The sequence below is a fragment of the Hyperolius riggenbachi genome, chromosome 2 (genome assembly GCF_040937935.1).
Source record: "Hyperolius riggenbachi isolate aHypRig1 chromosome 2, aHypRig1.pri, whole genome shotgun sequence".
NCBI classification, from domain to species: domain Eukaryota; kingdom Metazoa; phylum Chordata; class Amphibia; order Anura; family Hyperoliidae; genus Hyperolius; species Hyperolius riggenbachi.
This window is the reverse complement of record NC_090647.1, coordinates 424,756,144-424,783,882: the sequence shown is the minus strand read 5'-3', so window position 1 is coordinate 424,783,882 and position 27,739 is coordinate 424,756,144. Positions and strand designations below refer to the sequence as shown.

The 27,739-nt window shown below is 42.2% G+C and overlaps 1 protein-coding gene across 1 annotated transcript in view; it reads right to left on the bottom strand.

Moving 5' to 3' along the window:
• Window positions 1-27,739, bottom strand: part of PUDP (pseudouridine 5'-phosphatase) — a 377,760-nt gene that overhangs the window by 192,348 nt on the left and 157,673 nt on the right. The window contains exons 2-3 of the mRNA XM_068265621.1: window positions 20,881-21,099; window positions 3,225-3,454 (exon numbers count right to left, since the gene is read on the bottom strand). Of these exons, the coding sequence (XP_068121722.1) occupies window positions 3,225-3,454; window positions 20,881-21,099 (449 nt within the window). The remainder of the gene's footprint in view (window positions 1-3,224; window positions 3,455-20,880; window positions 21,100-27,739) is intronic.

Here is a 27,739-nt window from a genome sequence, read left to right as displayed (position 1 = left end):
AACAGATTCAGAGTTACCATGCTTAGGAGGTTAAGGAAGGGTATTAGACTCTAAGGGCCTGATGCAATTCCAAAAGAAAAAACACCTACCCTAGATGGGCAAACAATTAAACAGTTGGGGGCATAACTGGGAATGAGCAGGCGGTGTGAGTGAGCTCCCCGTGCTCTCCATCCTCCACCGCTAAGACAGCCTAAGCATATTTGAACTTGCCATGCTAAAGTCGTTAAGATCGGCCAAAACCGTACAGCTGACCTTCTGAAACCATCCTGCTGAACCCTACACTGGGCTGTGCCTTGATTTACAACTACCTGTGCCAAACGCTTTACACTGGATCAAACCGGACTACAGTTACCATGTGCACACCACCCTGCCTCTAAATCCAGATTGCGGAGTTGAAATGCAGCAAAGGGGCCAACAAATCACTGCTGTATGCTGGGCTGTCTTTGCAGCCCATAGCTAGAGCTAATTGGAAGGCCAAGATCGATTGGGTCCCCAATTCTTTGCAGGATTGCCGATGACTGCGTGCTGAGCTGCATCTTCCTCTTCTTGACACACTGCTTTGGAGCTATAACCCGCTTAATATTGCTGAATGTTTACTGTCAGACCATGCAGACCATGAAACGGTATAAAAAAAATCTATTCGTTTGTTCTTTTGGGATACAAGTCACAGGACACAGGCAGAAAAATCATCAATACACCAAGCCAGAGTTGTATTAAGTCTTCTGAAGAGCATCACTTTACTGCATCTACAATAGTTATATTTATATTTTGTGTAACTTATCAAGACAATACAAACTCCTGGGCTAATATTTTGCATAAAACAATCATTCAATACAAAGGATTTCCATACAAACTTGCACTGTGAGTTTTAAAATAGGACGATAAAAAAACCCAGACGCTTACGAATAGAAAAACCAGCAAGTTTCTGAGATGTTTAAGAATGTATCTTCAGGGCGGAGCTCTGTGCCTCTAGCACAGGGCCTGCTGCTTCAGCAGTGTCCCAAACTACTGCGCCAATGATACCTCCTACACTTATAGCTACCTCTCTTTCAGGAGATGTGGATTCATGTGGTTCATTGCACAGGACATCAAAAGTACCCTTACAGCTGCAATTGCTGAGGTTAGAGTTAAATAGTCATTTGAGGGCCCGTTTCCACTAGAGCGAATCTGCATGCATTTCCTGCATGCAGATTCGCTTAACCAATACAAGTGGATGGGCCTGTTTCCACTTGTCAGGAATTCTGTGCGGCCTGCTGGACAGAAAAAATCTGCATGGCAGAGCTGTCAGAATTCACATGCCGCACATGAATCGCCGGTAATGTAATTTAATAGGAAAACCGCAAGCATATTAGTCTTGCGGTTTTCCTGGCGTTTCCGTGTGTGTTTTCGCACCCACATGCGGATTCATGGATGCGTTTTTTTCCCGCGACAGAATCGCAACGCACAAGTGGAAACGTACCCTAACTGTCATCATTCTCACATAAGATTGCAAATATAAATTGGGAGGGGGGGGGGAGAGAAGAGGTCGAGCTATAAAAACAACTTGGAAAAACTGTTTGAGACATATAATGTTCCTAACAAAAACAAGTACATGCTTAGAAGACTTAAACAAGTGTGTCATTTGTCAGAATCTTTGTTCTCCCTGAGAGCTTAGAAGGAGATCATCTGACACCTACCTTACCCTCTATACTTAACACATTAAATAACAGACCTAAGGAAAACCTATTGAGTTTGTTAGGGCCCATGGAGCTCTTTAGCAAAGGGGAAATATGTTGCCTGTTATTTTATCCATTAAAAAAGGATATCATGTGACAATGCCAGGTAACAGGATGCTCTCCATTTTCAAGATGCTTCGATTTCTCTCTTCCAAGACTTCTAACCAATAACTTTACAAAAGAGACAAGCTCTGAAGCAAGTTATACCAGCATTAATGCTGGGTATACACCATATGATTATTACTCCCAATTACTTTTTCAATTGAAAAACCTTATTGGAAGGCAATAACAAGGTGGTGTTTGATTTCTAGGTCAGTATTGTTCGGTTTCTCTATCAAAACTATATTGGACATGCTGAACTTTATTGATCAAAAATTCAATTCTCGTATTGTGTGGTTGTGTTATTGAAAATGGTATTTGTTTATGTGATTGATAATTGCTGTTCCTTGCCACTGTACAAGACCCACCCACAAGCACAGTGTCATCAAGTAATAGGGCTGAGTTCTGAAATGTGTGTATAATTCAAGTAACAATGGGCATTTCCTCTAGTCTGCATAAGGAACATCAGTTCTAGGTAGAGGTCAAACTCTGGATGCTAATGCTGGGTATACACGATGCTATTTCCCATCCCATTGACAGGGGTCGTAAATTTCCCACAGGAAAATCAATCCAGTTATTGTTTGGGAGCAGTTTGGACATGTACACATGGTGCAACTTCCTGAAAGATTATCCATTTATCTGACGGGAAATAGTATCGTGTGAATCCAGCATAATACAACTTGTAATACCTGAAACATCTGCTGTAGCACATAGGGCTTGATTCACAAAAGAGTGCTAACTGTTAACACAGCCGTTTTCGTGTGAATTTTTGCATTGCTTGAAATCGCGAATTTTCGCACGAAACGATGCTGGTTTTCGCGCGCAAACGCAAAATTTTTACGCAAAATTGTTAGTTTTCATGTGAAGATTTGCGTTTGCGCGCGAAAATTCGCTATCGCGCGCAATACAAAAAATTTGCGCGAAAACGGCCGTGCTAACAGTTAGCCCTCTTTTGTGAATCAAGCCCATAGTATTTATTTATTAGTATGTTATATTGTTTTTGTCACTTATACAAATAATACATTAATAACATTTGTATGTATATGGTCATATATTATTAATATTATTGATCAATTGCAGACATTTTTCACACCACTTTGAAGAGCAAGCACTGCAAGTGCAAACAATCAATCGACATCACACCAATACTCAGTCAAAGTACCTGTTTGCGCTATACAAGTAGTGGATTGACTGCCTGGCACACACTGATGTTAAACTACGTCTGCTGTGCCGCTGGACAGCTAATAAACAATTTTTTTTTCTTCTACTTTTCTGTTTACAGAAAATAAAACCTACAACTTATCAGTCTCTTTGTTTTGTATTATAGCAGAGAATGCAACCTGATTGTTATATACTTTTTGCTCTATGGTGTTGTATCAAAGAACAGGTAACAACTATTTTCACACTTACCTTCTCTAGGCTCGGAGGGGGGTTAAACCTCTTTGCACATACAAGAAAAATATCAGGCTGAGGTTTGCCATTTTTCACATCTGGGTCATCTCCTAGCACAATGTGATGGAATAAATTGAAGAATTCTTTGTGCCTACTTGTTTTCATTTCAAATGTCACTCTGGCTGAGCTTGTGGCAACAGCCATTGGGATGTTGTGCTTATTCAGATGGTAGATTAACTTTTCAACCCCTGTGACAGAGAACGGGAGAAGAAAGAAATGAGAAACGCAAAGATTACATGATAAAGCTTGTCCATAGCATAATTGATGAAAAATAATAACAATATGTGACAGTTTTCTCTACAAAAATAGAATGTTTTAGACCAAGCTGCAGTTATATAAATAATGGTAAATCAAAGAATTGTTTAAATCATCTAGATGGACTATATGCTGCTCACATGACAGTGCTATGGTGCTAGCTAAACAACAACTGATATAAAAGGTGTATAGTAAATAACACACAAGGACACAAGAAGGAAGATCTGCACATAACACAGTGGAAAGCTTTATCAATGGGCATATCCAGGGTGAAACTCCAGACACAGCTGAAATGTTTCGGATAGAAACTAGTTCTTAATCATAGCGGTTTGTTAAATGGCAGCCATAGCCAAAATATAGGTACAGAGGTAAGGAGTGGACTTGTAACCCCGCCCAGGATGGGGAGGGGCTTGAAAAAGCCTATATAAAAGTTAAAGTAGATCAAATTGCATGTTAAATAACACATCTAAAACCATAAACTATGAACAAGAAGTGCGCATAAAACTACAGTTTTAAATGTATCAAAAATGAATATATGAAAAAACAAATAAATAGAGAGACGCCTCGAACGGTTCGCCGGCGAACGGTTCCCGGCAAACTTCCGGGATTCGCAATCGCGGAGAAATTCACTCATCCAGGCACCACTGTTATCCCTACAGCTAAGTTAAAAGCCAGGGTCTTTGTTCACAGAAGAATGCATTCTTATGCTTAGTCACTTTACACTGCACAGAAGTACCCAGGTAAACAAAGGTGTCCTAACTCTGGCCCTGTAACAAGCATAGTGCAAACATTCATTGCATCAAACCCATTCAGGGATTAGGAGCACACATCCTGACGTCCTCTCCTGGGACAGAGAGCGCATCATACCAATCACACAAGGGAGCTAAAGTAATGTATCCATGCATACAATGCACATACACCAGCTTAAGCTGTGTGCATGCTGACAAAAACACAAACAGAGGAAGGAGGGAGTGCACTAAATTAAAACCCTGGCCACAGGGGGCCAGTAACAAGAAAAAAAAACACATATATCCAGGCACATCGCCTCTAGTTAGGACATTAAATACGTTATCAAGGAAAGGGATGTGGTGAAGGGGGTGTGGCAGAAAACTAGCAAAAATCCTCCCAATCCCTAATCCTTGTAACATGTCGCCACGCAATACACAGTATGATCAGATAGTGCCAAGGCCCCTTTTTCCTTCGGGTTTATGCAGCAGACTTAAGGCCAGACAAGGACACCGCCCCTTCCAATATGTAAGATGACCAAAGACTCTTGACCTTCTTCCATGCAGGAATCGGTATAGAGTGTTTGTAACGGATAGAACCTAGGCATGAAGTTTATTTTAATAATAGTTATACGTACTGTCCACGAATGGAGCAGGTCAGTGCAACCTTTAAAATCTTTATCAAAATCAGGCAGTAAGGGCATAAAGTGTGGTGTGGTGGTGTGCTTGTATTACAAGGGGGAAAATATTTTCAAAAATAGGCCAATTTGCAGCAGTGTACAGCAATAGAGGGTGAATTATAAAGCACTGATGTATCACCAGTTTGTACATAGAGTCCTTAAAGTGGACCTGAGTTGACCAGAAGGTACCCGAGAACCTTCTCTAAGAAGAAGGAAGCCTCTGAAACCACTAGAGGCTTCTCACGTCCTCCCAGAGACCACTGTGGCTGACTGGACCTTTTTGATAATTGCAACCATGATCCTCTTCATGCACAAGCAATAGTTAGAGAAGACATACCCGACCGGGATAATTAAATGCAGTAATTGGTGGCAGAAAAGTAGTAATGTGTATTATGTATAACTCACCTGGATTATATTGTAACTTACAATGTAGAGTCTTTTGTACAGTACAAAGCCAAATGAGCTAGCCTATTTGTTGATGAATTGTTTGACAATCATATATAGTAACATAGTATGAAGGGTAGAACATGTTATAAATTAAGTAATGTATTCTCCAGACCAAAATACTACATGGAAATGACAAAAGTAAAGGTTCAGAAGGTAAAGACAGCTGGTAACTCATTACTACCATAAGATGTTTAACTTGGTAATGTGGCTACTAATATACATTTGTCTAATAAAGTAGTAAAATACTAAAGAAAATGTGCTGCAGCCTATAACAAAAGCCAGAATTTCTTCACCATTAATCTTACTTGAGAAAAGAGGGATTTGATTAGCTACCATGGTTTAATGAACACTGCACATCATCACTTGCACTGCCTTATTACACAAGCCCAGTACTATGGACTGCATACTGAAAATTGTCACATAAATTAGTTTCAATTGCATTTATTATTGGAATACTAAAGAAAAGCGATCATATATCTATTTGATAATGGCGGCTGGGGTTCTGTGCATAATAAAATGAGACTCACTGTACGTTTTATTGATTTGAGCAGAATAAAATGTAACTGATAATTTCCACATACACATGGCTGGATGTGAGATCATCACAGACCGCAGGTAGATTTTGGCATATAAACATTTTTGGTAAACAGGAACTATGTACATTTGTAATTACCCTCAGGAACTTAGCTTCAAGTAATTAACTCAAACAAGATTTGCAGGCGCTCGTGGTGGGTTGCATGTGCGGCACCAGAGAGGAAGCACGCCGACTCCTTGAGCTCCTTCTCAGACACACTTGCCCTCTAAGCTATCACCAGCTATTCAGGCAGATTCCTCGCCAGCACTTCTACCCGGAATGTTGGAAATGACCAGGAGTAGAAATATGGGGCAATCCACTTCAAAAACCGGTTCCCAGCAACAAGGTTTGATAGCCTCTATCTACTGGCCTAGCGCTGAGGCCTCCAAGACACTGCCATCCTCCACACCAAACAAGCAGCTCTCTGCCCCTCCAGCCACTTCATCCCAGCAAGGACTGGCAGCCCCATTCTTCAAACTCATGCTGGATCAGCTTTATACAAATATCCAGTGCTTGTTTAAGGTAGAGCTGGCCACAAATGTCCCAGACCTCTCTAAGAAGATCAGAGAGGTGGCAGACCGCATGGGAGACCTTGAGAAGCAGGCAGATTCCATCGTAGAGGTCTTGGAAACAGACAAAATGCAGCTGGAAAACCACGCTGCCCCGATTTAATTCCTCCAGCTTTAGCTGAAAAACCTGGACAACAGGATGGGGCTCTGGAATTTGCACATCAGAGGACTCCTGGAGGTGATTACAGTGAGGACCCCCTGAGCTGACCAGTTCCATTGTACCACTGATCTTTTCCTGCTACTACTTTAACTGTTTAAGTATGACTTAAGCTTTTTTTCTCTCTGAGCAGGACCATTACCCAATGACATTTTGCCTCCTCCCTCTACTGTATTTATAATCCACTCTCTGGTTCATGGTATTATGATTACGTTGATCAAAGTTAAAAGTTAATTTCTAGTTATAAATGGTTCACTATACAATATGATATTTTACTTTGACTGGGCAACTTTAACTTCCAATTCAATCTTCCCCTGGACACCAAAGGGAAACAGTCCATGAGACCAACTCCCCACAAAAAAGCCCTCATCAACCACTACATTACATTTCTTACCCAGTAGACACCTGGAGGGATCATAATGGAGGAGGAAGGGATATACTGTACATACTATTCTCCTTAGTTCAATACCTTCCCTAGGCTTGATGCTATTTTCTCTAACTCTGTCGATGCTGGCTAGGTTACTTATTCTAGACATATCCATAGTCGGACCATGACATGGTCTTTACTGCTTTTTACCCTACTTATAACACTCAGAGGATTGGGTATTGGCCACTAAATGAGTCTCTGCTCACAAACAATTCTAACTTATCTACCCTCAACACACAGTTATCTTCCTTCTTTGACTCCAATAATCTCCCCGATACCCCGATTGACTTGCTGTGATGCACCCATAAGGCCACTATCAGGGGATTCATTATTCAGCTTGCATCCCTGGCTTCTTTGGTGAGTTATTGTTTAAAAGCTGGTGGAGGTCACCATTGTGGTAATTTTGATAACATCTGAACTTTGTTATCTTTGTTGGGGTATTAGAACTAGATAATGTTAAAGGAAACCAGAGAAAAAAAAAAGTTTTATACATTCCTGGGGCTTCCTCCAGCTCCATGCGCACAGATCGTTCCCATGCTGCCGTCCTCCCCTACCTGCAGCTCCGGTAACAGGTCCTGTAACTTCCTCCAGTTGCGGCCAGTCTGCCCAAGAGAAGTGCGCCTTCTGATTAGAGTTGGGCCGAACGGTTTGCCGGCGAACGTGGTTCGCGCGAACTTAGGTGGTTCGCGTGCGGGTGCCGCACGCGAACGTTTTGCGGAAGTTCGGTTCGCCCCATAATGCACCTGAGGGTCAACTTTGACCCTCTACATCCCAGTCAGCAGGCCCAGTGTAGCCAATTAGGCTACACTAGCCCCTGGAGCCCCACCCCCCCTTATATAAGGCAGGCAGCGGCGGCCATTACGGCCACTCGTGTGCCTTCATTAGAGAGAGTAGGGCGAGCTGCTGTCTGTCTCTAGGGAAAGATTAGTTAGGCTTAACTTTTCCTGGCTGCATACCTGTTCTGTTCAGTGAGCCCTCAGCCCACTGCATACCTGTACTGTGATCCTGCCACTGCATACCTGTTCAGTGATCCTGCCAGTGCATACCTGTTCAGTGATCCTGCCACTGCATACCTGTTCAGTGATCCTGCCAGTGCATACCTGTTCAGTGATCCTGCCAGTGCATACCTGTTCAGTGATCCTGCCAGTGCATACCTGTTCAGTGATCCTGCCAGTGCATACCTGTTCAGTGATCCTGCCAGTGCATACCTGTTCAGTGATCCTGCCAGTGCATACCTGTTCAGTGATCCTGCCAGTGCATACCTGTTCAGTGATCCTGCCACTGCATACCTGTTCAGTGATCCTGCCACTGCATACCTGTTCAGTGATCCTGCCACTGCATACCTGTTCAGTGGACCCGCCACTGTATACCTGTTCCGTGAACCCGCCACTGTATACCTGTTCTGTTCAGTGGACCCGCCACTGTATACCTGTTCTGAGAACCCGCCACTGTATACCTGTTCTGTTCAGTGAACCCGCCACTGTATACCTGTTCTGTTCAGTGAACAGTTTGGTGTGTCAGTGTGAAGCAGTACCTTAATTACACTACCTGATTGATGTATACACATGCAAGATGTTTTAAAGCACTTTAGGCCTGTCATTTAGCATTCAATGTGATTTCTGCCCTTAAAACGCTGCTTTGCGTCAAATCCAGATTTTTCCCGGGGACTTTTGGCATCTATCCCACTCCGCCATGCCCCCCTCCAGGTGTTAGACCCCTTGAAACATCTTTTCCATCACTTTTGTGGCCAGCATAATTATTTTTTTTTTCAAAGTTTGCATCCCCATTGAAGTCTATTGCGGTTCGCGAACTTTAACGCGAACCGAACGTTCCGCGAAAGTTCGCGAACCTAAAATCGGAGGTTCGGCCCAACTCTACTTCTGATCTCTCCAGCGGCCGCTTACAGCAGCAGCTTACAGGGAGCCATCCTCTCCATACCCTGTGACAAAGGACCGCTGTCCAAAACTGCGCTGTCGGGGTAATATCCTTATGTGATTATGCTCTGCTAAAAGACTGTTGCCATTCACTGCTGCTCATGCATTCCATTTGCTGCATTGTTTTTCTCTTGCATTTCTGCCAATTGTACTGATGCATTGAAGCTTTTTTGTTGCTATTAGCAGAGCTATAACTTTGAACCTTGCTGTAATTGCCTGAGTTGTTCACAGCTGTATCGGTTACCAATTCATCTATGTGATTTGTGTTCTTGTCATTTTGTTGTGAATATATTTTTCATGGCATTTTAGTGTGCTGGTCTTTTTTTTAAGTTTGTGGACTTTATGGCAGGTGCCCGTCTTATTAGACCAAGCACCCTAGTTGAGTTCTATAAATCACATGCTGTTAATTGGTATGCATATCTTTTAATTTAATCAGAACTATTTCAAGAAAAAAAAAATCTTGTCTAGCCCTAATCTTGTTAATAAAAATGTAAACCTCCATGTGCAATTACAAATCATGATACTAATGTGGTAAGTGGAAAAAAAAAGAAAGAAAAAAGAGGGTTCCACAGCACAGTGGTTATTTTTGCCTACAGTTTTTGTCAACAGGCATTTGTATTTCTCTTATATTTTTCTAGTGTGTCAGATTTTGTGAACTTCATTGGTACAGGTCTGTTCACATGGGGAATTCATTAAGCTTTCTCACATTATTATTAAGCTCTGTATTTTTTTAAAGTCTGTTATAGTCATGAGCACAATATAGTCACGGAGTCAAAAATTATCTACTGTAGCTTTGGATTAGCTCTCACTAGTTTTCAATCCAAAAAGTCACTGACATTAATAAGAGCTTACGTACTCCTTATTCTCTATTCACTTAAAGGACTTACGAGGAGAATTTTTTTTAAAAAGTTCTGTGCATTCAAATTTGCAGCAGGTACTGAAGACACCATCCACGCCCTCCATGTAGTTCCGCCAGGTCTCCACTGCTCAATCTCCCCCCGGGCCGGCTCCTAACCCCACAGCCCGGGTCGGGCTCTCATGTCTCCTGAAAAATGGCCCCCTGAGCTTGCCGCAGCTGCGCAGTCCGCATAGATGCGAGTGCGGCTGCGCAGCTCTAGGGCCTCTCCCCGATCCACGCACAGGAGACAGCCTGTAGCAAGGAAGTGGTGGGAGGAGCCCTAGAGCTGAGCAGCTGCACTCGCATCTATGCGGACTGCGCAGCCGCGCCAAGTTTCGGTGGGCATTTTTCAGGAGGCATGAGAGCCCGACCCGGGCTGTGGACCCGGCGGAACTACACGGAGGGCGCGGATGGCGCCCTCCGTGCATTCAAATTTGTAGCAGGTACTGAACTTTATTTAATTTCACCTCGTGAGTCCTTTAAAGGGACACTATCGATTAACTTTTTCTTAAATTTTTTTCCATTTGAGATAGGAAATGCTTGGAAAGTACTGGTTTATACATTTCACTGCTTATCTATTTGATTATTGTTATCCAATTCCTTTCACAGTTTTCTGATGGCAGTCTGCTGAAATTCTGACGGCAGACTCAGCCATGAGGGGAGGGGATTTCCTCACATGTGTATCTATTAACTCTGTGTGCAGAGAGCTTAGTCAGAGACAGAGCAGAGGAAATATATCTTATGTGCAACATAAACATTTGTAATACTGTAGTGTGTAAAACCTGATACCAGTTTTCAAATCTGCTTCAATATTACACTGTCTAAGCATGTCAGGTTGCAAAGATTCATACAGATTCATACCTCTGCAAATGAGACATTCCAAACGTAGCTAAAATCTACACACAAGGAATTAAAGCTTTTGCCTCCGATATTTAACATGATAGTAGGAAAATGTTAACACAGCTACTTAGACATTATTTATACGTTGTCATTTTAGAACACCTGGGCATTGATAATATTCCTTTAAAGTTTATAAAATTGATTTAAACTAAAGAAACTTGTTGAATTATATGGTTGATGCCCTTATTATAACTACAGTATATTGAAAAAGGTTTGGAATGCAACATTTTAGATAGCACTCTCACCGTGCAGATAGCCAGATTGCTATCAGCATGAAAATAAATTTTATTTTTGTAAACAAAAGGGAAATTTGACATGACAACTTTTTATGTTTTTTCCAGTATCAGCAAGTCAGGCTTAATAACCATTTTGGTACCAGCAGCCTCTGCCCCCTTAAGGACCAGAGGCTGCTGGTACGCTAAAGCGCTGCATTCCGACGAATCGCCGCAATATTCAGTCACTCCCGCCGCTCTGTCCCTGCCGCAGGCTGCTCTCTCTGCCGTCTCTATGATGGCAGAGCACTGTACGCCGGTCAGGAGCCGCTTTCATTTGCTTCTGACCCTGTCACTCAATGTAAGCCAATGGGATTGGCTTACAGTAATGACAGGGCCAGGAGCCAATGAAAATGGCTCCTGCTTGGCTCACAGTGCTCTGCCATCATAGAGGTGGCAGAGCAGCACATTGCGGCGGGTAGAAAGCGGCGAGAGTGGCGGGAACGCGCAGTGAATGGGACGTAGAGTTTACATCCGGTCAGAACCGCAGCGCCACCCACCCGACGTACATTTAAACTGTGTCGGTCCGCAAAAAGTTAAAATCCTATCATAGCCCACAGGATAAATTGGTGTTTGACTGTAGTGATGTCCATGCAGCAGTGGTAAGAAAACTTAGCATTTATTTAAGTTGGCAAATATGCACTTGCAGGGGGTGCTTGGACACAGCTTTGATATCCTTTCAGTTAGCCTTGCTTGATCTCAATCAAGGTTGCAAACTTTTGCTAACAAGCAACTCAGCCATCTTCTTTTGAAGCACATGCTTTATGCCAGTTCAAAATAAAAAGGCATATGTGCATTTATCGATGTAGAGAAACCGTGTATACAGAGACTTGCTAAAGTTTTCTGCGTTTCCTATTTTTTTTAAACTAAAATGTAAAACAAAAAAACCTCAATTTAAAGAGGAACTCCGGTGAAAATATTGTAATAAAAAACAGTGGTTCATTTTTACAATAATTATGTATAAATAATTTAGTCAGTGTTTTCCCTTTGTACAATCTTTCCTCTCCCTGATTTACATTCTGCCATTTATCACATGGTGACATTTTTACTGCTGGCAGGTGATGTCACTGTAAGGAGATGTTACTTTCTTTTTTGGCAGTTGGATACAGCTGTAAACAGTAAAACAGCTGTTATTTCCCACAATGCAACGAAGTTTACAGACAGGAAACTGTCAAGTCCATGGTCCTGACATCACATTATGGGAGGGGGTTTCACCACAGTATTAGCCATACAGAGCCCCCTGATGTTCTGTTTGAGAAAATGAAAACAAATTCTCATGGTAAAGGGAGTATCAGCTACTGATTGGCATGAAGTTCAATTCTTAGTCACAGTTTCTCTTTAATTCCATTCTTACGTTAAACATATGTCGAAAACCATAAAAGAAAAAAATATGTTGTATAAAGAAATATTAAAGCAAACTTTTTATTAACACATGCTTTGCATACAATGGAAAACTTTTAGTACATAGCAAGGAAATGAGCAGTGCTACTTAAAAACAGATTAGTGCCTACCTGCAAAAGAGTGCAAGCCCCACTTGTGGGGTCGAATACACACCGAGCATACACATGACCTGTCTACCATTAGAGGAGGATGTTAGTTTCCATTAACAGCTTGCATGCAACCTATTAAGTACTCGTCCCTCCCACTGCGAAGAAGTCAATCCTCCATGGGAGGGGCCTAACACAAACTAAATCCTAACCTATGTATATGCATAGCCTGGGTGCGGCTAATCAAAAAAAAAATCGAAAATTGAAAATTGCGCACAAGGTGGATCAGCGCAACACCAGGCCGCAACACCTTGGGTTCAAGGTGCGTTTGTAGTTCCTGGGGGGCATCAGCGGCTCGATTGATAAGGAACATCGTGGCCGCATCTACGCGTGTAGATGCGGCTTTATAGTCAATCTCTGGTGAAATCTTAAGTAAAAAAAAACAAAACTAGAGTTGGAAATCTACACTTAAGAAATAACCAGCAGAGTTTATTACTTTATCTTAGCAGTTACTAATGCCAAGCTCAATTTATAAATATTATACTTATGAGCTAAATGGCTCATGTGATTCACATGGTGGTTGTACATGGTTTAGATAAATCGATGAGGACTGGGATGGCACTCTGGGCTATTCTGGTGTGAGGTAGCTGTGGAGTGTTTTCTGCTATGACTGCTGGTGCAGTCCCAATATCAACTCAAAGGCCTCGATTCATAAAAACCAGTAAGATAAAATCTTGTCGGGAAAATACCGCACTGAATATTTTCCCGGTCTGTGTGCCAATTCATAAAGATTTCCCCAGCTGCCCTTGGAGGTCGGTAAATTACCGCAGCCCATTGAGCAGTAGAGTAGAGCAGTGTCTCGATTCTCTTTTTGCCCTGCAGAAATGACTGGCACAGACGGCTTTCTGCACAAATGACTCAGACAGATGACTCGCACAGTCTTTCCCTGCCTGCTCAAATGACTCACACAGACGGCTCTCTGGCTCTCTCCACAGATGACTCAAACAGACTTGGCTCTCTGCACTTTGCATTCATCAGAGCTGTCGGCAACTTGTTAACGCCTCACTAGAGGTGTAGGTAAATATCACCAGGCTTACCGCTTGTTGAAGGCTTTATGAATTGGCATTTGCTGACAATTTACTGACATGTGTTGGCGGTAACTACAGCCAAGTCGGTAATTTATCTCCCTGGTCGGTAATGTCAGCTTCTCATGCGGTAACAGCCTTTATGAATTGACACTTTGCTAAGTGGTCGGGAAAGTCTGCTGTTTTCAGCATTACCGCATGAGGTAATTGCTTTATGAATCGAGGCCAATGTGTTTTGGACAGTAAGGGTAGTTATGCAACAATGGAATAGAGAAAAAGTCTTACACTATTGTGAAGTTTTATTTGCCAACAGTACAAATGAGATGCATGTGCATAAAGTGAGCTCCACATTCAAATACTCATCACATATCCTTTAAATTAGGAAATCTTGTACTTATCCTGACTTGGGGTTGTGGGGATGGGAAGTCAAGCAGTGGGTGCCGAGAAGTGCACAGTCTGATAATTTTGTAGGGGGTAACCTAGAATCTTCTGAGGCCAATGTGTGCAAGAGGAGTGCTGTGGTGAAGAGCTGTTAAGCACGTTTTAGGGGCGAGACACATTTCCATGATGGCTCCGCCTTGCTGTGCCCTGAGTGGTGGAAGGATCTTGTTGATGCAGTGGTGTTTCCTGAGGTGTGTATTGGGGTGGAGCACAGAATATTCTCCAGGGCTGTCATGATGTACCCACACTGTGTCTTTACTTCTCACCAGCCTACCTTCTTAGAACACAGGTACCGCCACCATCCTCTTTCCACTTCTCCTTTTCCCACTCCCCCCCGCCCCCCCTTTCACTTCACCACTTGTGTTTTCCATTCAATATGTTGTCACAATTTGCATGAGTCTTGCTCCAGAGACTTACTAAGAAGCTAGGTCCCCCCCCCAGCAAAACTGTTGTGAAGCCTTGTACACCTCGGCGTCCACTGAAGTACCTTCCATCCCCACAACGCCAAAAGTCATGATAAGTACAAAATTGCTTAATATCAAGGATATGTGATGAGTATTTGAACGTGAAGCTCACTTTATGCACATGTATCTCACTTGTGCTGTTGGCAAATCTTCACAATAGTGTTGGACTTTCCATTGCTGCACATGGTTTGATGTTTCTTGAAAACTGAACTTCTTTTGATTGAATCTGCCAAACAGGAAAATCGTAGAAGCAGAACCCATCTGAATCTCAAAGCACTCAATGAGTCATATAATGTCAAAATAGAAAAACATTTATTGGACAATAAAACAATCACATATATCATCTGGTAAAATTGTGTGATCATAAAAACACTTGTTGACCTCAGCAAGTCTGAATTACAAACGCCAGACAATTAGATTGTAAACAGAAACAATTTTAACCAAGTGGGCAGAAGATGATGTGTGGAGAATTAATGAAGACTGCAGAGCACACTCTAGCATAAAGTGGTACCAAGCAAGTGGTTGATGCGGGTTGACTGATTTGCCATTACATTTCTGCTGCAAATAGATTGAGATCATTTGGTGAAAAGTGGTAAATAGTCCCAGATTGATTTTTGATCAAAGAGTAATCAACCATTTTCCCGATCGGACTGCTATCAAAACATGTATTGCCACTTTAATAGCATAACATGTTAGCAGTCTGGAAAGACTGCATTTTAAGTATCTGGTTTTTACTGAATAGCCTGATAGATAGGGGGTACTGCATAAATGAATCACAGATGTTAAAAGGTGTGTACAAAATAGGTCTCCTTACTGCTAATAAAAGAAAGCAACCTTAAAAATAACTTAGTGGTTTATTATTTTCATGGTGAGATTTTTTTATTTTTTTTTACCAAATCTGTTGCAAAGCTACATGCTAGAACTGTGAAAAGAGAAACTTTTCTATCTACGGTATTCTCACTAAGAGAGGCGATATGAGGACAAATAGTGCTATAATGGCTTTCTACAACTTGCATGTTCTCCATCTCTGTCTCTACTGTGTTGATTGATTGAAAATGTTCTCTGCTGCTATATAATAACATTCTCTTTTGTTTCTGTACATGTTACTGTTGTTTATTTGTGTTCTCACCTCATTCATGTCAAACACAAAAGCTTAAAAATAACAGTTGATTGCTATGCCTCATAAATGAACCTGTACAAAACATTTCTGATGACACACTTATCTCATATTGGGCACTTTACTGATGCTACCCCTCACATTAAAGAATAAGTCTGATTTTTACAAAAGTTTCTTATTTTATTAAAAGGGATATAAAATGTACCTACAATTAAGATCACAATACATATGGTGTATTTTTCCTCTTTGTTTTACACTTTTTTAAAAAAAATAAAAACAACATTTACAATATTAAATTGGAAAAATATAGTAAATATAGCCCTAAAAAAAACTAAGTATCTCTTAGAAGTTACACAACACACCTGATTCTGAATACAACACACAAGTACCCTTTCCGAAGAGAGCCAATTATAAAACTTAACTTTTAATTAATTTCTAAAAAAGACCTATTTTGTTATACACATAGAACGTGATGTATTGGTAGGGGGGTAATATCAGTGGTTCAGGATTACCATCCTCCCCTTTCCCAATACCTAACCTATAACTCTACACCTAACTCGACATGTTTCATTTCCAAAGTGGAAATTTCGTCAGGAGTGAAAGTGCTCAGTGCTAGAGTGCCATAGTGCTAAAAACAAGTTACATTTAATAACAAATCACATATCTAGTGTAACAAACTAACAGAGTAACGGCCGTAACAAGACAGCCTGCTATAGTCCATCCTTGAAGCTGCCTTTTTATAGTGTGTGACCAGGCCCAGAGGTTGCTGGGTAGGGCGGTAACCCACTCCTCCTCTCAAGGGGTAGTGTCCCCTTATCTGATAGGTCAAAATTAGAGTCCATCAATGGTATCAACCAATCAGCCTAGTCCCCATAGCTATTCATATAATGGTGTGACATACAAAGTCGCAACTTAAACATACTTTTTCCCCTCAGGCTGGTCCTCCGCAACATGCTAAACCCATGGAGCGACGGATCAAAGTAGCGGCAAAGCGCTACAGCTCTAAAAGGGGGAATCCGTATTCTGAGCCCTCTGATTGGTCAGCCGGGGAAGTGGGGGGGGCGTGGTCGAACGAGGCGCTCGGAGGCCTACGTCAGGGCTAAGCGGCCAATAGGCCGCCACTATCCTCCGACAGCGCTTGCTTCTAGCACGCATAGTACGCACTGAGGACGTGATCATGGGCGTAATCATGTCCCAAAGCGTTGCCAAGGTGATCCCAGCCACAAAGGCGGAGACACCAAATAGGATGCGCTGCTACAGACAGGTTGCGTTGCCATGACTACTGGCACGCAACCTGTAGACCTGTAGACTACTGGCTACCAGTAGAATGGAGAATACTTTTCAAGATTGGACTGCTGACATTCAAATCCCCGCACAATCTGGGCCTTGGATACATGAAGGACCTGCTGAAGCAGCACCACACCTCTCACAACCTCAGATCAGAAAGTTCTATAAACTTGGTCACTCCCAGAGTGCACCTCAAAAAATCTGGAGATAGAGCCTTCTGTCATGCTGCCCCTACTCTTTAGAACTCCCTGCCACACCCAGTAAAGACAGCACCATCCCTGGAGCTATTCAAATCCAGACTGAAAAGCCACCTGTTTAGCCTGGCATTTCCAGACTTATAAAATTCTTCCTCTGTACCACGATGGTCGGAGCCATGCTTATGCGCTTTGAGTCCCATGGGAGAAAAGCGCTTTACAAATATTATTATTTGTTGTTGTTGATGATATTTACTTTTTCTCTGTTACAATTCACTTTTTTATCCTAAGTTTTCTCCTAAGTGATATTTCACATCTTAACAATAAAATTACTTTTAAGCCACCAACAAGCAAGAAAACACTTCAAATACTACATTTCAGAGTGCCGAAAAGAGATTTTAAAAAGCAGATGAAAATAATTTCCTAGATAAAAACTTAAGATAAAAACTGAATTGGATTGGGACCAATATTTCTTGTTTTTCACCACTTAGCGTCAGTGCACACTAAGAACGGTTCTGAGAGTTTTGAAAAATGCTTGTGGTTTGAAAACCGCTTGGCTAATGTATTTCAATGAGATGGTGCACACCAGAGCGATTCGTTTTTTACGCAAACTCGGGTCCTGCAGCATTTTTGCGGATTTCTGAGGGGATTCTGCTTCAATGTTAAATATAGGAAAGTGGAAAATCGCTCTGAAAAGTACCAGACCAGAGCGATTTTCCAAGTGTTTTTTCTATAGAAGCTTTTTAAAATTACAGCTCTACTGTAACACAAAATAAAATATGCTACACCAAAACGCTACAAAAAATACTAGGCATGTGTAGAAAATTGCTCGGCACATGCCTAGAATCGCTGTGAAAGAAAACTGTAATCATTTGTTTCTGTTATTACAATATTTAAATTGTGTTGCTGGCTCAATGAATGGTGGTTATTTTTGCAATGTATGCATTGCTCTTGTACTGCATCAGTAATCATAACATTGTAATGACAATATGAGGAAGAGGATGGTGTCAATAGTGAGGGTGACCAGTTATTTAATTTATAGCAAGGATAGTCTCAAAAGTGGGTGCAATTATGAAAAGGTGGCAAAACAGTTAACTTTTATCATTACTTTGTTATGGAGTCCACTGAGTATAAGATCCGTAATACAATGTTCCCTTATAAGGCCTCCATATATATAGTGACACCCTATAAAGTAAAAAGTATCTCTGTAAAGTTACAGGGCCCAGATCTCATAATTTGCCACCCTGTTACAGTGTTACCAATATAGTGTCACTTTATATAATGCTTCGCTAAACAGTAGTCCCTAAGGGCTGGAACCCTCAAGGGCGATTTTGAGAGCATTTTTGGAGCGTTACAGAACGCTAGCGTTTTTCCAAAATGCTCAGCTAATGTTATTGGATGGGGCAACTTCCACTGGAGCGTTTGCGATTCCTCAAATCGCAAAACGCAGGACATACAGCATTTTGGGAGCGTTAGCGCTTCAATGTAAAGTATATAAACACTGGCGTAATCGCTCATCAAAACCTGCATGAAGCGATTTTGCTAGCGTTTTAACGTTAACACACACTGTAACAAAATTAAAATTAAATGAAAGGACCAATCAGACTTCAAAACGCTAATCGCTAATCGCTACACAATCGCTGGTAAATTGATACACTTTGTAAAATCACTTCCTAAAATGCTCATGAAACTGCTGACAAACTGCTCATACAAAATGCTAGCGCTTGCGATTAGCGATAGCGTTTTGCAGTGGGTTCCAGGCCTAAAAGGCTAGTTCAAAATGCTCAGTTGCGTTGCAGAATAATTCTGCATTCCTACTCACTGCCCATACAACTCTATGGGCCTGTTTACAGTACTGCATTGTAACTGATCATGTTATAACTCACTGCATGTAGGTTTTGTATTAAAGTTGATGTCCACTCTCCATTGCAGTTCACATTTATTAGGACACTTGCATCATCCAACTGACCACTGTGAACCTAGCCTAATAGTGCCCCTATTATAATGCTCTTTATGCAGTGTCTCATGTCTAGTGAAGACAATATATGCTCTGTACAGTGCTGCCGAAGATGTCGGCTCTTTATAAATACTAAATAATAATACATTACAATGTAGCAACACATTACTTCATATTGCGTACTTATTGTGCGCGGATAGAAAGTACTCAGTGGGGACATCTGGCGGCCAAATAGTAAAATTACATCTACCGACTTTGGGCAATAAAATTCTTTTAAAATGTATATCAAGAGGGCATATTATTATTACATTGTAGGATAAAAATTAGTGATGCATGTAAAACTGAAAAAAAATGCACCTTCATTTCCAAATAAAATATTGTCACCATACATTATACTAGGGATATACTGTAATTTTAATGTTGCAATAACCGGGACAAATTGCCAAATAAAATGTGTGGATTTTAATTACAGTAGCATGTATTATTTTAAAACTATAATGGCTGAAAACTGAGAAATAATTTTCTTCCATTCTTTTCTTAGTATTCCCTTATAATGCATTTTGAATAAAATAATTCTTAGCATAATGTACCACCCAAATAAAGCCTAATTAGTGGCAGAAAAAAAAAACAGGTATAAATCATTTTGTTGTGAAAAGTGGTGATAAAGTTATTGGGGAACGAAAGGGAGGAGCACTGAAATGTGAAAATTCTTCTTATCCATAAAGTGAAAAATACCTGTGGGCTAAAATGGTTAAAATTGCGGCAAAATAGGCGTGATCGTGAATGTTCAAACAATTGCAATCGTGGCTATTTTTCCACAATTTTACTGCTATTTAAATGCAAGTCAATGGAAGCGTTTTGTAGGTTGTTTTAGTTTTAAAAAAAAAAACGCTTTCCAGTGTGTCAGGGCCCTTATTTGCATCTTGCTCACCATCCTTAGCAGGGACTACGGTGTTCATTGCTGAGTACAGCAATACCTGCCTTTTGGCCAACCACTTAGCATCAGTGCTGACCTATTGACTTAAATCCCTTTCCCCCCCCAAAAAAAAACAAGGTTTATACATTTTTTTAAGTTGAAACTTGGAAGTTTTGCCAATTTCTATATAATAGTGAACTGTTCAGCCCTGGTCCTGACAAAAGGCATTTAGACTGTAAGGAAAAATGGGGTTTACTCATTAAAAATAGAATTTATGTACACAGACAATGTATGTAAATTTTACTGGGTGCTACGCAGACAACACAGTTTGCCTAAAACACATTATACTCTCAATGTGTAAGTTAATTATTTAAAGATACACTGAGTGTAGGTTGCATAATGCCTAGAAAATTATGCGCAATCTACTCTGCATGTAGGGTGCATATTACCCGTAAAATAATGCGTGATCCGCTCTGGGTCAGGGTGCATATGCCTGTAAAATAATGCGCAACCCGCTCTGCGTGTAGGTTGCATAATGCCCAGTAAAAAGTCACAAGAACTCGCTGTGCATGTAAATATTACCATTTTTTAATGAATAAACTCCATTGAGAGAATCCCCATGCAATTTATATTGTTGGTGTTCACGTTAACCAATGTGCGGTTAAAAACAAAATGTTTTGGTCAAGTTAGGCTGACACTGCTTTCAAAAATGTGGTAAAGTATAGCAGAGGTAGTTTGTATGCATAGTTCTCATTGTACATTGAGTTGTGAAAAGAAAGCGTCATTTCACAAAACATAACAATGCACACAATGAAATGGTCACTGTACCTGGCATTAAGGATGCATTTGGAAAAAGCTCCTCCTGCTTAATTCGACTTTCATTGAGTAATTCTTCAGCAGTAATGGGAAGGTCAAGAACATCACGGATAATTTGTGCTGCAGGCAATGACTTCTCCCCCATGACTAAGGATTTTACATCCCACGTGTATTTTTTTCCAAACCGGTTACAGATTTCCTGAAATACCACTGTGTAAAGGCGCTCAGTATCTGTGGAAGAAGAACAATGCAAAAACATTATTATGTTTTTTTATATACGGTTACAAATGTAACACTTTAGAACAAAATGGAAATTCATAGCAAAAAATAACTTTCTTTTCCAAAAGGTTGGATATGTATATTTTTAGAACATAAATAATTTAATCAAACTCTTATTCGCATGCTTCTATTAATAAAGATGTCCTACTGCGGTTAGTCAGTATAATAATTAATACATTAAAGGATTATATCAAGTTCACCACAGTGCTTCAATAGATTATTATAACACCTTAATAGAAAAATAGACTAATTTAAATATGATTATCTATTGCCATTCACATCGTAACACATACTGTGATGCAAATTCTTTATGTAACCAATTAACAGTCAGTAAATTCAGCACTACCCTTAACGTAATGTCAGATCGCCCCATAACATTTTTCCAGCCGAGTAACAAGATGTATGGTAATAACTCATCATCCAGTAAACAGTAATCAAAGCTTCAGCCTTGCACCTTGCAGTGCAATAGTGAGTGGCTGTATGTGTGTTGATCGTCCCATATCAGTGTTTTTCCAAGCCCTTCGAGCCGGGTGCTACGCCCAGCTAATTTGGGTGACAGCCCTGCTGCAATGGCTCTCCCATAAGCAGCACAAGCAGAGGAGGTGGTGCCAGCAAGCAAAGCAGTGAATACCAATTCAGAGGTTCAGGACACTCACTCGCAGGTTTCCTGTATTTTGAGTCAGCAGCAGAGTATCAAACGTCTACTTTTCCAGCAGATTTTCTGTCCCTAGAGTTTGCTGCCTGAATTAGTTGATTCAGGTTTTTGTCATGCTAATTCAGGCAGCAAGCTCCAGGGCAGTAGCACTGTACACTGGAGAAGCAATCTTTCTCACACTCTCCCTCTCCTGCTGACTCAGGACAGGAGAGCTGCAAGTGTGTCTCCCATACCTCTTCATTAGCATTCACTGCATTCCTGGCTGGCTCTCTCTACTGACAATTTTGGCATTTCAGCTGTTGCTATTAATACAGCAATACCCTTTTTATTGCTAGGGTCATCGAAGTGACATGTGTATTGTTCTTTTCAGGACAATATAGGCCTTCTTTGGGTATTTTTTTTTCTAAGAATTAATTTTATATGCCTTTACAAACTAGATAAAGATGAAAGAAAAATAAATAAAGATAGATAAAGAATGCAGAAATTTCACATGTAATGTTCACATGACAAGTGCCACAGTTCTAAAACACCTCTAAATATATTTGGCTTGTCCTGGTTAAAAGGATACCCTGTTTGCCATATTTGCTCACTAATTGAGCATATAGCGGACAATTATCCCCAGCCCATGCGTCCATAGTGATTACTGTATATGTGATCACTATGGCACATAGTTTGCGGACTCCAGTGCGGTACAGATACATAGCTAGGCAACAGCCATCAATACGGGTAGCAGCCATTACAGGTGTCCACATATTTTAAAGGGGAACTTTAGCCTAAACAAACATACTGTCATTAAGTTCCAGGAGTTGTGTTAATTAAAATAGATAGGTAATATAATCTCTTACCTAGCCTCTTTTAAAAAAACAGGCAACGCTTTGTGATTTCATGGAGCAGACACCTTTTTTCCTGGGGGCAGTGATCTTTTTGGTTGAAAGGAGGTGACAGAGAGCATGAGACACAGTTCCAACTGTCCTGTGCTCTGATCACTCCTCCCAGCTGGGCACGCTAGGCTTCAAGTCTCAAACTCAAAATAAAAAAATAAATAAAAATTGCGCCAAAAATTCAGAAAGAGAACAACAACAACAACATCAGAAATCCCATCATGCTTTACACAGCATTAGGGGAAAAATGCCAGGGAAGTTTTCTTCTGTGCAGTTAAAAATGAGGCTTGGGTAAGAAAAACAAAGTTCTGATGCTGTGAAACGCTTAAAGAAACACCAAGCCTTTTCAGTGATGCTGAGTAGATTTTTAGTCTGGAGGTTCACTTTAAGGACACGTATAGGTGACCTAACGGGTTTGTTAGTTAGGGTTAACACTTCAATGCAAGAGTGAGAACACTATCTTTTAATGTGACACTGTAACTTTAATAAAAAAACCTTAATTCAACTTTTTTTCCGAACTTTACTGATTGCTTCACTAAATGTGATAGGAGCATGCGTAAGCGCACAGCGGCAGCAACTAGTAAACGGCGTGAGTCTCACATCCAGGAACCTTACACTTCCAAAAACCCCAAGTGGTTAAGAAAGAGGTACCCAACTGACCATCATGGTGAGGGGGCGGGGGAGACTAGCGACCATGAAAGTGAGCTCCTTACTGAGAAAGTGTAAGTCATTAAAATATTGTCAGAATAATATACAAATGATCAAGATAGTGAAATGATATGTGTAAATCACAGGATATTACAGTAATAAGAATCAGCAAAATATAATGTCACATAACCTTCCAGCTATACACACAATTCTGGAAAGAGCTTTTGATAAAGCAAAAAGTCCCTATAAACGGAGAAACAATAACCAAAAAAATGCTACCAAACTCCATCATTTAAACATACTCAGACCACTCCATGTATCCTACAGTCATCCTGAAATAGGGAACATAGGGGTACGCGACCAATCGCCCCAATGGACATGGAAACTAGTTATGTCATTATAAAATATATATATTTCTATGCTGATTTGTAGTCTTTAATTACCGTATTTCGCGCCGTATAAGACGCTCCGGAATATAAGACGCACCCAGGTTTAGAGGGCAAAAACCAGGGAAAAAAATATATATACTAAACCTGGTGCGTCCATATTCCAGGAGAGTCTTGTACATGTTACCCCTCAAATGTTGTCCTCCTGTGGCCCATTGTCTCCCCATGTGTCCTCTGTGTCCCCAATACCTGCCCCATGTGTCCTCTGTGTCCCTTATACATGCCCCATGTGTCACCCATGCCTGCCCCATGTGTCCCCCATGCATGCCCTATGTGTCATCTGTGTGTCCCTCATACATGCTCCATATGCCCTGTGTCACCCATGCCTGCCCTATATGCTTGCCCTATGTGTTGTCTGTGTCCCCCATACCGGTCCCATGTGTCCTCTGTGGCAACCATACATGTCCCATGTGTCCTCTGTGTCCCTTATGCCTGCCCCATGTGCTTGTGTCCCCCATGTGTCCTCTGTGTCACCTATGCATGCCTCATGTGTCCCTCATGCCTGCCCCATGTGCCTGTGTCCCCCATGTGTCCTCTATGACCCCCATGTGTTCTGTGTCCCCCATGTGTTCTCTGTGTCCCCCATGTGTCCTGTGTCCCCCATGTGTCCTGTGTCCCCCATGTGTCCTCTGTGTCCCCCATGTGTCCTCTGTGTCCCCCATGTGTCCTCTGTGTCCCCCATGTGTCCTCTGTGTCCCCCATGTGTCCTCTGTGTCCTCTGTGTCCCCCATGTGGCTGCACCTGACGTATGCCTCTGCCCTCTCCCCCATGCCTGTTATGTGTCCGGCTGAGTGTGTTAAACGCCCCCTCCCACTGTGTTCCTTATCTCTGCGTGCCCCCGCGAGTGACTAATATGCCCGCTCCCGCCTGCCTTATCTCCCTCCCCATGTCTTGGTTGGCCCCCCCGGGTGTTAATCTGCAGCGGGCTTACCTCTCCGCCTTGCCCGCGAGGATTGGAGACCTCCTTCACAGCCGCATATCTCGCTCTAGTGATCGGCATGTGGTGATTGCGTCATTATCACATGCCGATCACTAGAGCGAGATATGCGGCTGTGAAGGAGGTCTCCAATCCTCGCGGGCATGGCGGAGAGGTAAGCCCGCTGCAGATCAACACCCGGGGGGGCAGCCAAGACATGGGGGAGGGAGATAAGGCAGGGGGGGGAGCGGGCATATTAGTCACTCGCGGGGGCACGCAGAGATAAGGAACACAGCGGGAGCGGGCATGTTACACACGCCGGACACATTACAGGCATGGGGAGCAGGCAGAGGCATACGTCATCTGCAGCCACAACTTACATACTCAGGCAGGGAATTCCCGACGTGGCGGCGGGTCGCGGTCCGTATCGGCGGGCGTTTCTAAGTCGGGAATTCCCTGCCTTTGCCGTATAAGACGCAGGGACTTTCTCCCCCTATTTTTTGTGGAGAAAAAGTGCGTCTTATACGGCGAAAAATACGGTATGTCCCTGTACTATTTTACAGAGAACATGCACAAAAGGGGAAAGAGGCGCCCTGATTTGATTAAAAGCTTTTAAAACCAGTTTAAAAATGAAAAAAGTGCCATAGGGCTCCCTATGCTACATGATTTCTGTCATTTGGCACTGTATTGGCCTGAGGAAGCGGGCTCAGACCCGCGAAACGCGTTGCCTGTGCTCAAATAAAAATCTTTTGTAAGTTTACAGAGATTTCGTCATTGAGGTAAGATACCTCATTTTTCTTTTTCGTTTTTAAACTGGTTTTAAAAGCTTTTATTCAAATCAGGGCACCTCTTTCCCTTATTGTGCATAGTTATACCCCCGTACATGTTTTGTCCGAGGGGTGGTGACAGAACACCCGTTGTTTTACCACGGTTAATGTTTTGTCCATCCTTTTTCATCTAAGAGAGCGACAGCAACCAGGTCCTTTCAGGACCACCCCGAGTGGAGTCGGGTTTATGGTCTCCACCTGCTTCCTGTGGTCGATTGCCCCTTGCAACCCTCCTTTGTGAGTAGCCCTTTCAATCAATTGATTTCTCCACACACCTACTATTGACATACTGCACTATCGGGCTCCCTTTTTTGTCTCCTGTATTTTTTTCCATAGGGTGCCAAGACACCCCAACCACGATTTTACAGAGAAAAGAGTGCATAGTGTATGTCTGCAGACCATACAATGCAATACAACTTGTTGGTAATAAGCAAAATAAAATGGAAATCTAACAACTACCTTAGTTATTTATTCAGACATGCAGAATTCCAGCCAACCTTAAGGATTTGATCAATCAGAGGGGAATGCCAGATCAACAACACATGTGCATTGATTCTACCATCCAATATTTAGTTCTTGGCAATCAAGTCACCTTAACAAAGGGATTCCTATTGTGAACTTAGTATTAAGGCTCGCTACACAGTCTGTCTAATAATTCTTAAAATTGATGTTCAATTGTAGATCATTGTTAATTTGACTGGCAGGGTCAAGCAGAAAACCTGCTTGGAGGTATGCATTGCATCCAATAAGTCGCATTAGTTACTGTAGCTATATCTAGCAACCAATGTCCACCACAACAAGCCTAAATGTTAGGCCGCCTCCGAATGGCCTCCATCAGAGTTGCGCTGAGCCCCCCCAGGAACCACAAACGCACCTTGAACCCAAACAGAAGCTCTGCATATACACCAAAAGCATGGCTGTTAAGTGGGAGCAGCTGACCAAAAACAAATTACATTAGTACATAGCAAGGAAATGAGCAGCGCTACTTAAAAACAGACTAGTGCCTACCTGCAAAAGAGTGCAAGCCCCCACCGCGAAGAAGTCAATTCGTTTTTGGTCAGCTGCTCCCATTTAACAGCCATGCTTTTGGTGTATATGCAGAGCTTCTGTTTGGGTTCAAGGTGCGTTTGTGGTTCCTGGGGGGGCTCAGCGCATCTCTGATGGAGGCCATTCGGGGGCGGCCTGGTGTTGCGCTGATCCACCTTTTGCACAATTTTCAATTTTATTTGATTAGCCGCACCCAGGCTATGCATATACATAGGTTAGGATTTAGTTAGTGTTAGGCCCCTCCCATGGAGGATTGACTTCTTCGCAGTGGGAGGGACGAGTACTTAATAGGTTGCATGCAAGCTGTTAATGGAAACCAACATCCTCCTCTAGTGGTAGACAGGTCATGTGTATGCTCGGTGTGTATTCGACCCCACAAGTGGGGCTTGCACTCTTTTGCAGGTAGGCACTAGTCTGTTTTAAAGGGACTCCGAGCTCACAATAAAAAAGAAAGTTGAACTCACCTGGGGCTTTCTCCAGCCCAGTGCTGGTCGGGAGGTCCCACGACGGCGTCCTGGCTCCTCTCCAACACCCCGATCCGGAATGGCTGACAGGCCGCAGCCCGGGCGACACTCTCCCGAGTGTCGGGCTGCTCCTTCCGCGTATGACGCGGATGCCATCACACGCCGGCCGCCTCGCGTCATCACGGCGGCCGGCGTGAAAGTACTGCGCATGCGCGACGAAAGCGCGCATGCGCAGTACTTTCACGCCGGTCGCCGTGATGACGCGAGGCGGCCGGCGTGTGACGGCATCCGCGTCATACGCGGAAGGAGCAGCCCGACACTCGGGAGAGTGTCGCCCGGGCTGCGGCCTGTCAGCCATTCCGGATCGGGGTGTTGGAGAGGAGCCAGGACGCCGTCGTGGGACCTCCCGACCAGCACTGGGCTGGAGAAAGCCCCAGGTGAGTTCAACTTTCTTTTTTATTGTGAGCTCGGAGTCCCTTTAAAGTAGCACTGCTCATTTCCTTGCTAAGTCTAAACGTTAGTTAAGTAATGAACAGGACATTAAATAAGTATTTTAAAAATGTATCAAATCTACAAAAAAAAAAATCCTCCTCCCCATTACTGCATACATGCCCATTATGTATTATTGCAGCCCTGCCTAATTCTTCAAAGCACTACGGTATGCAACACAAAAATAACAAATGAGCATAATAAAAAAAATGACCAAAA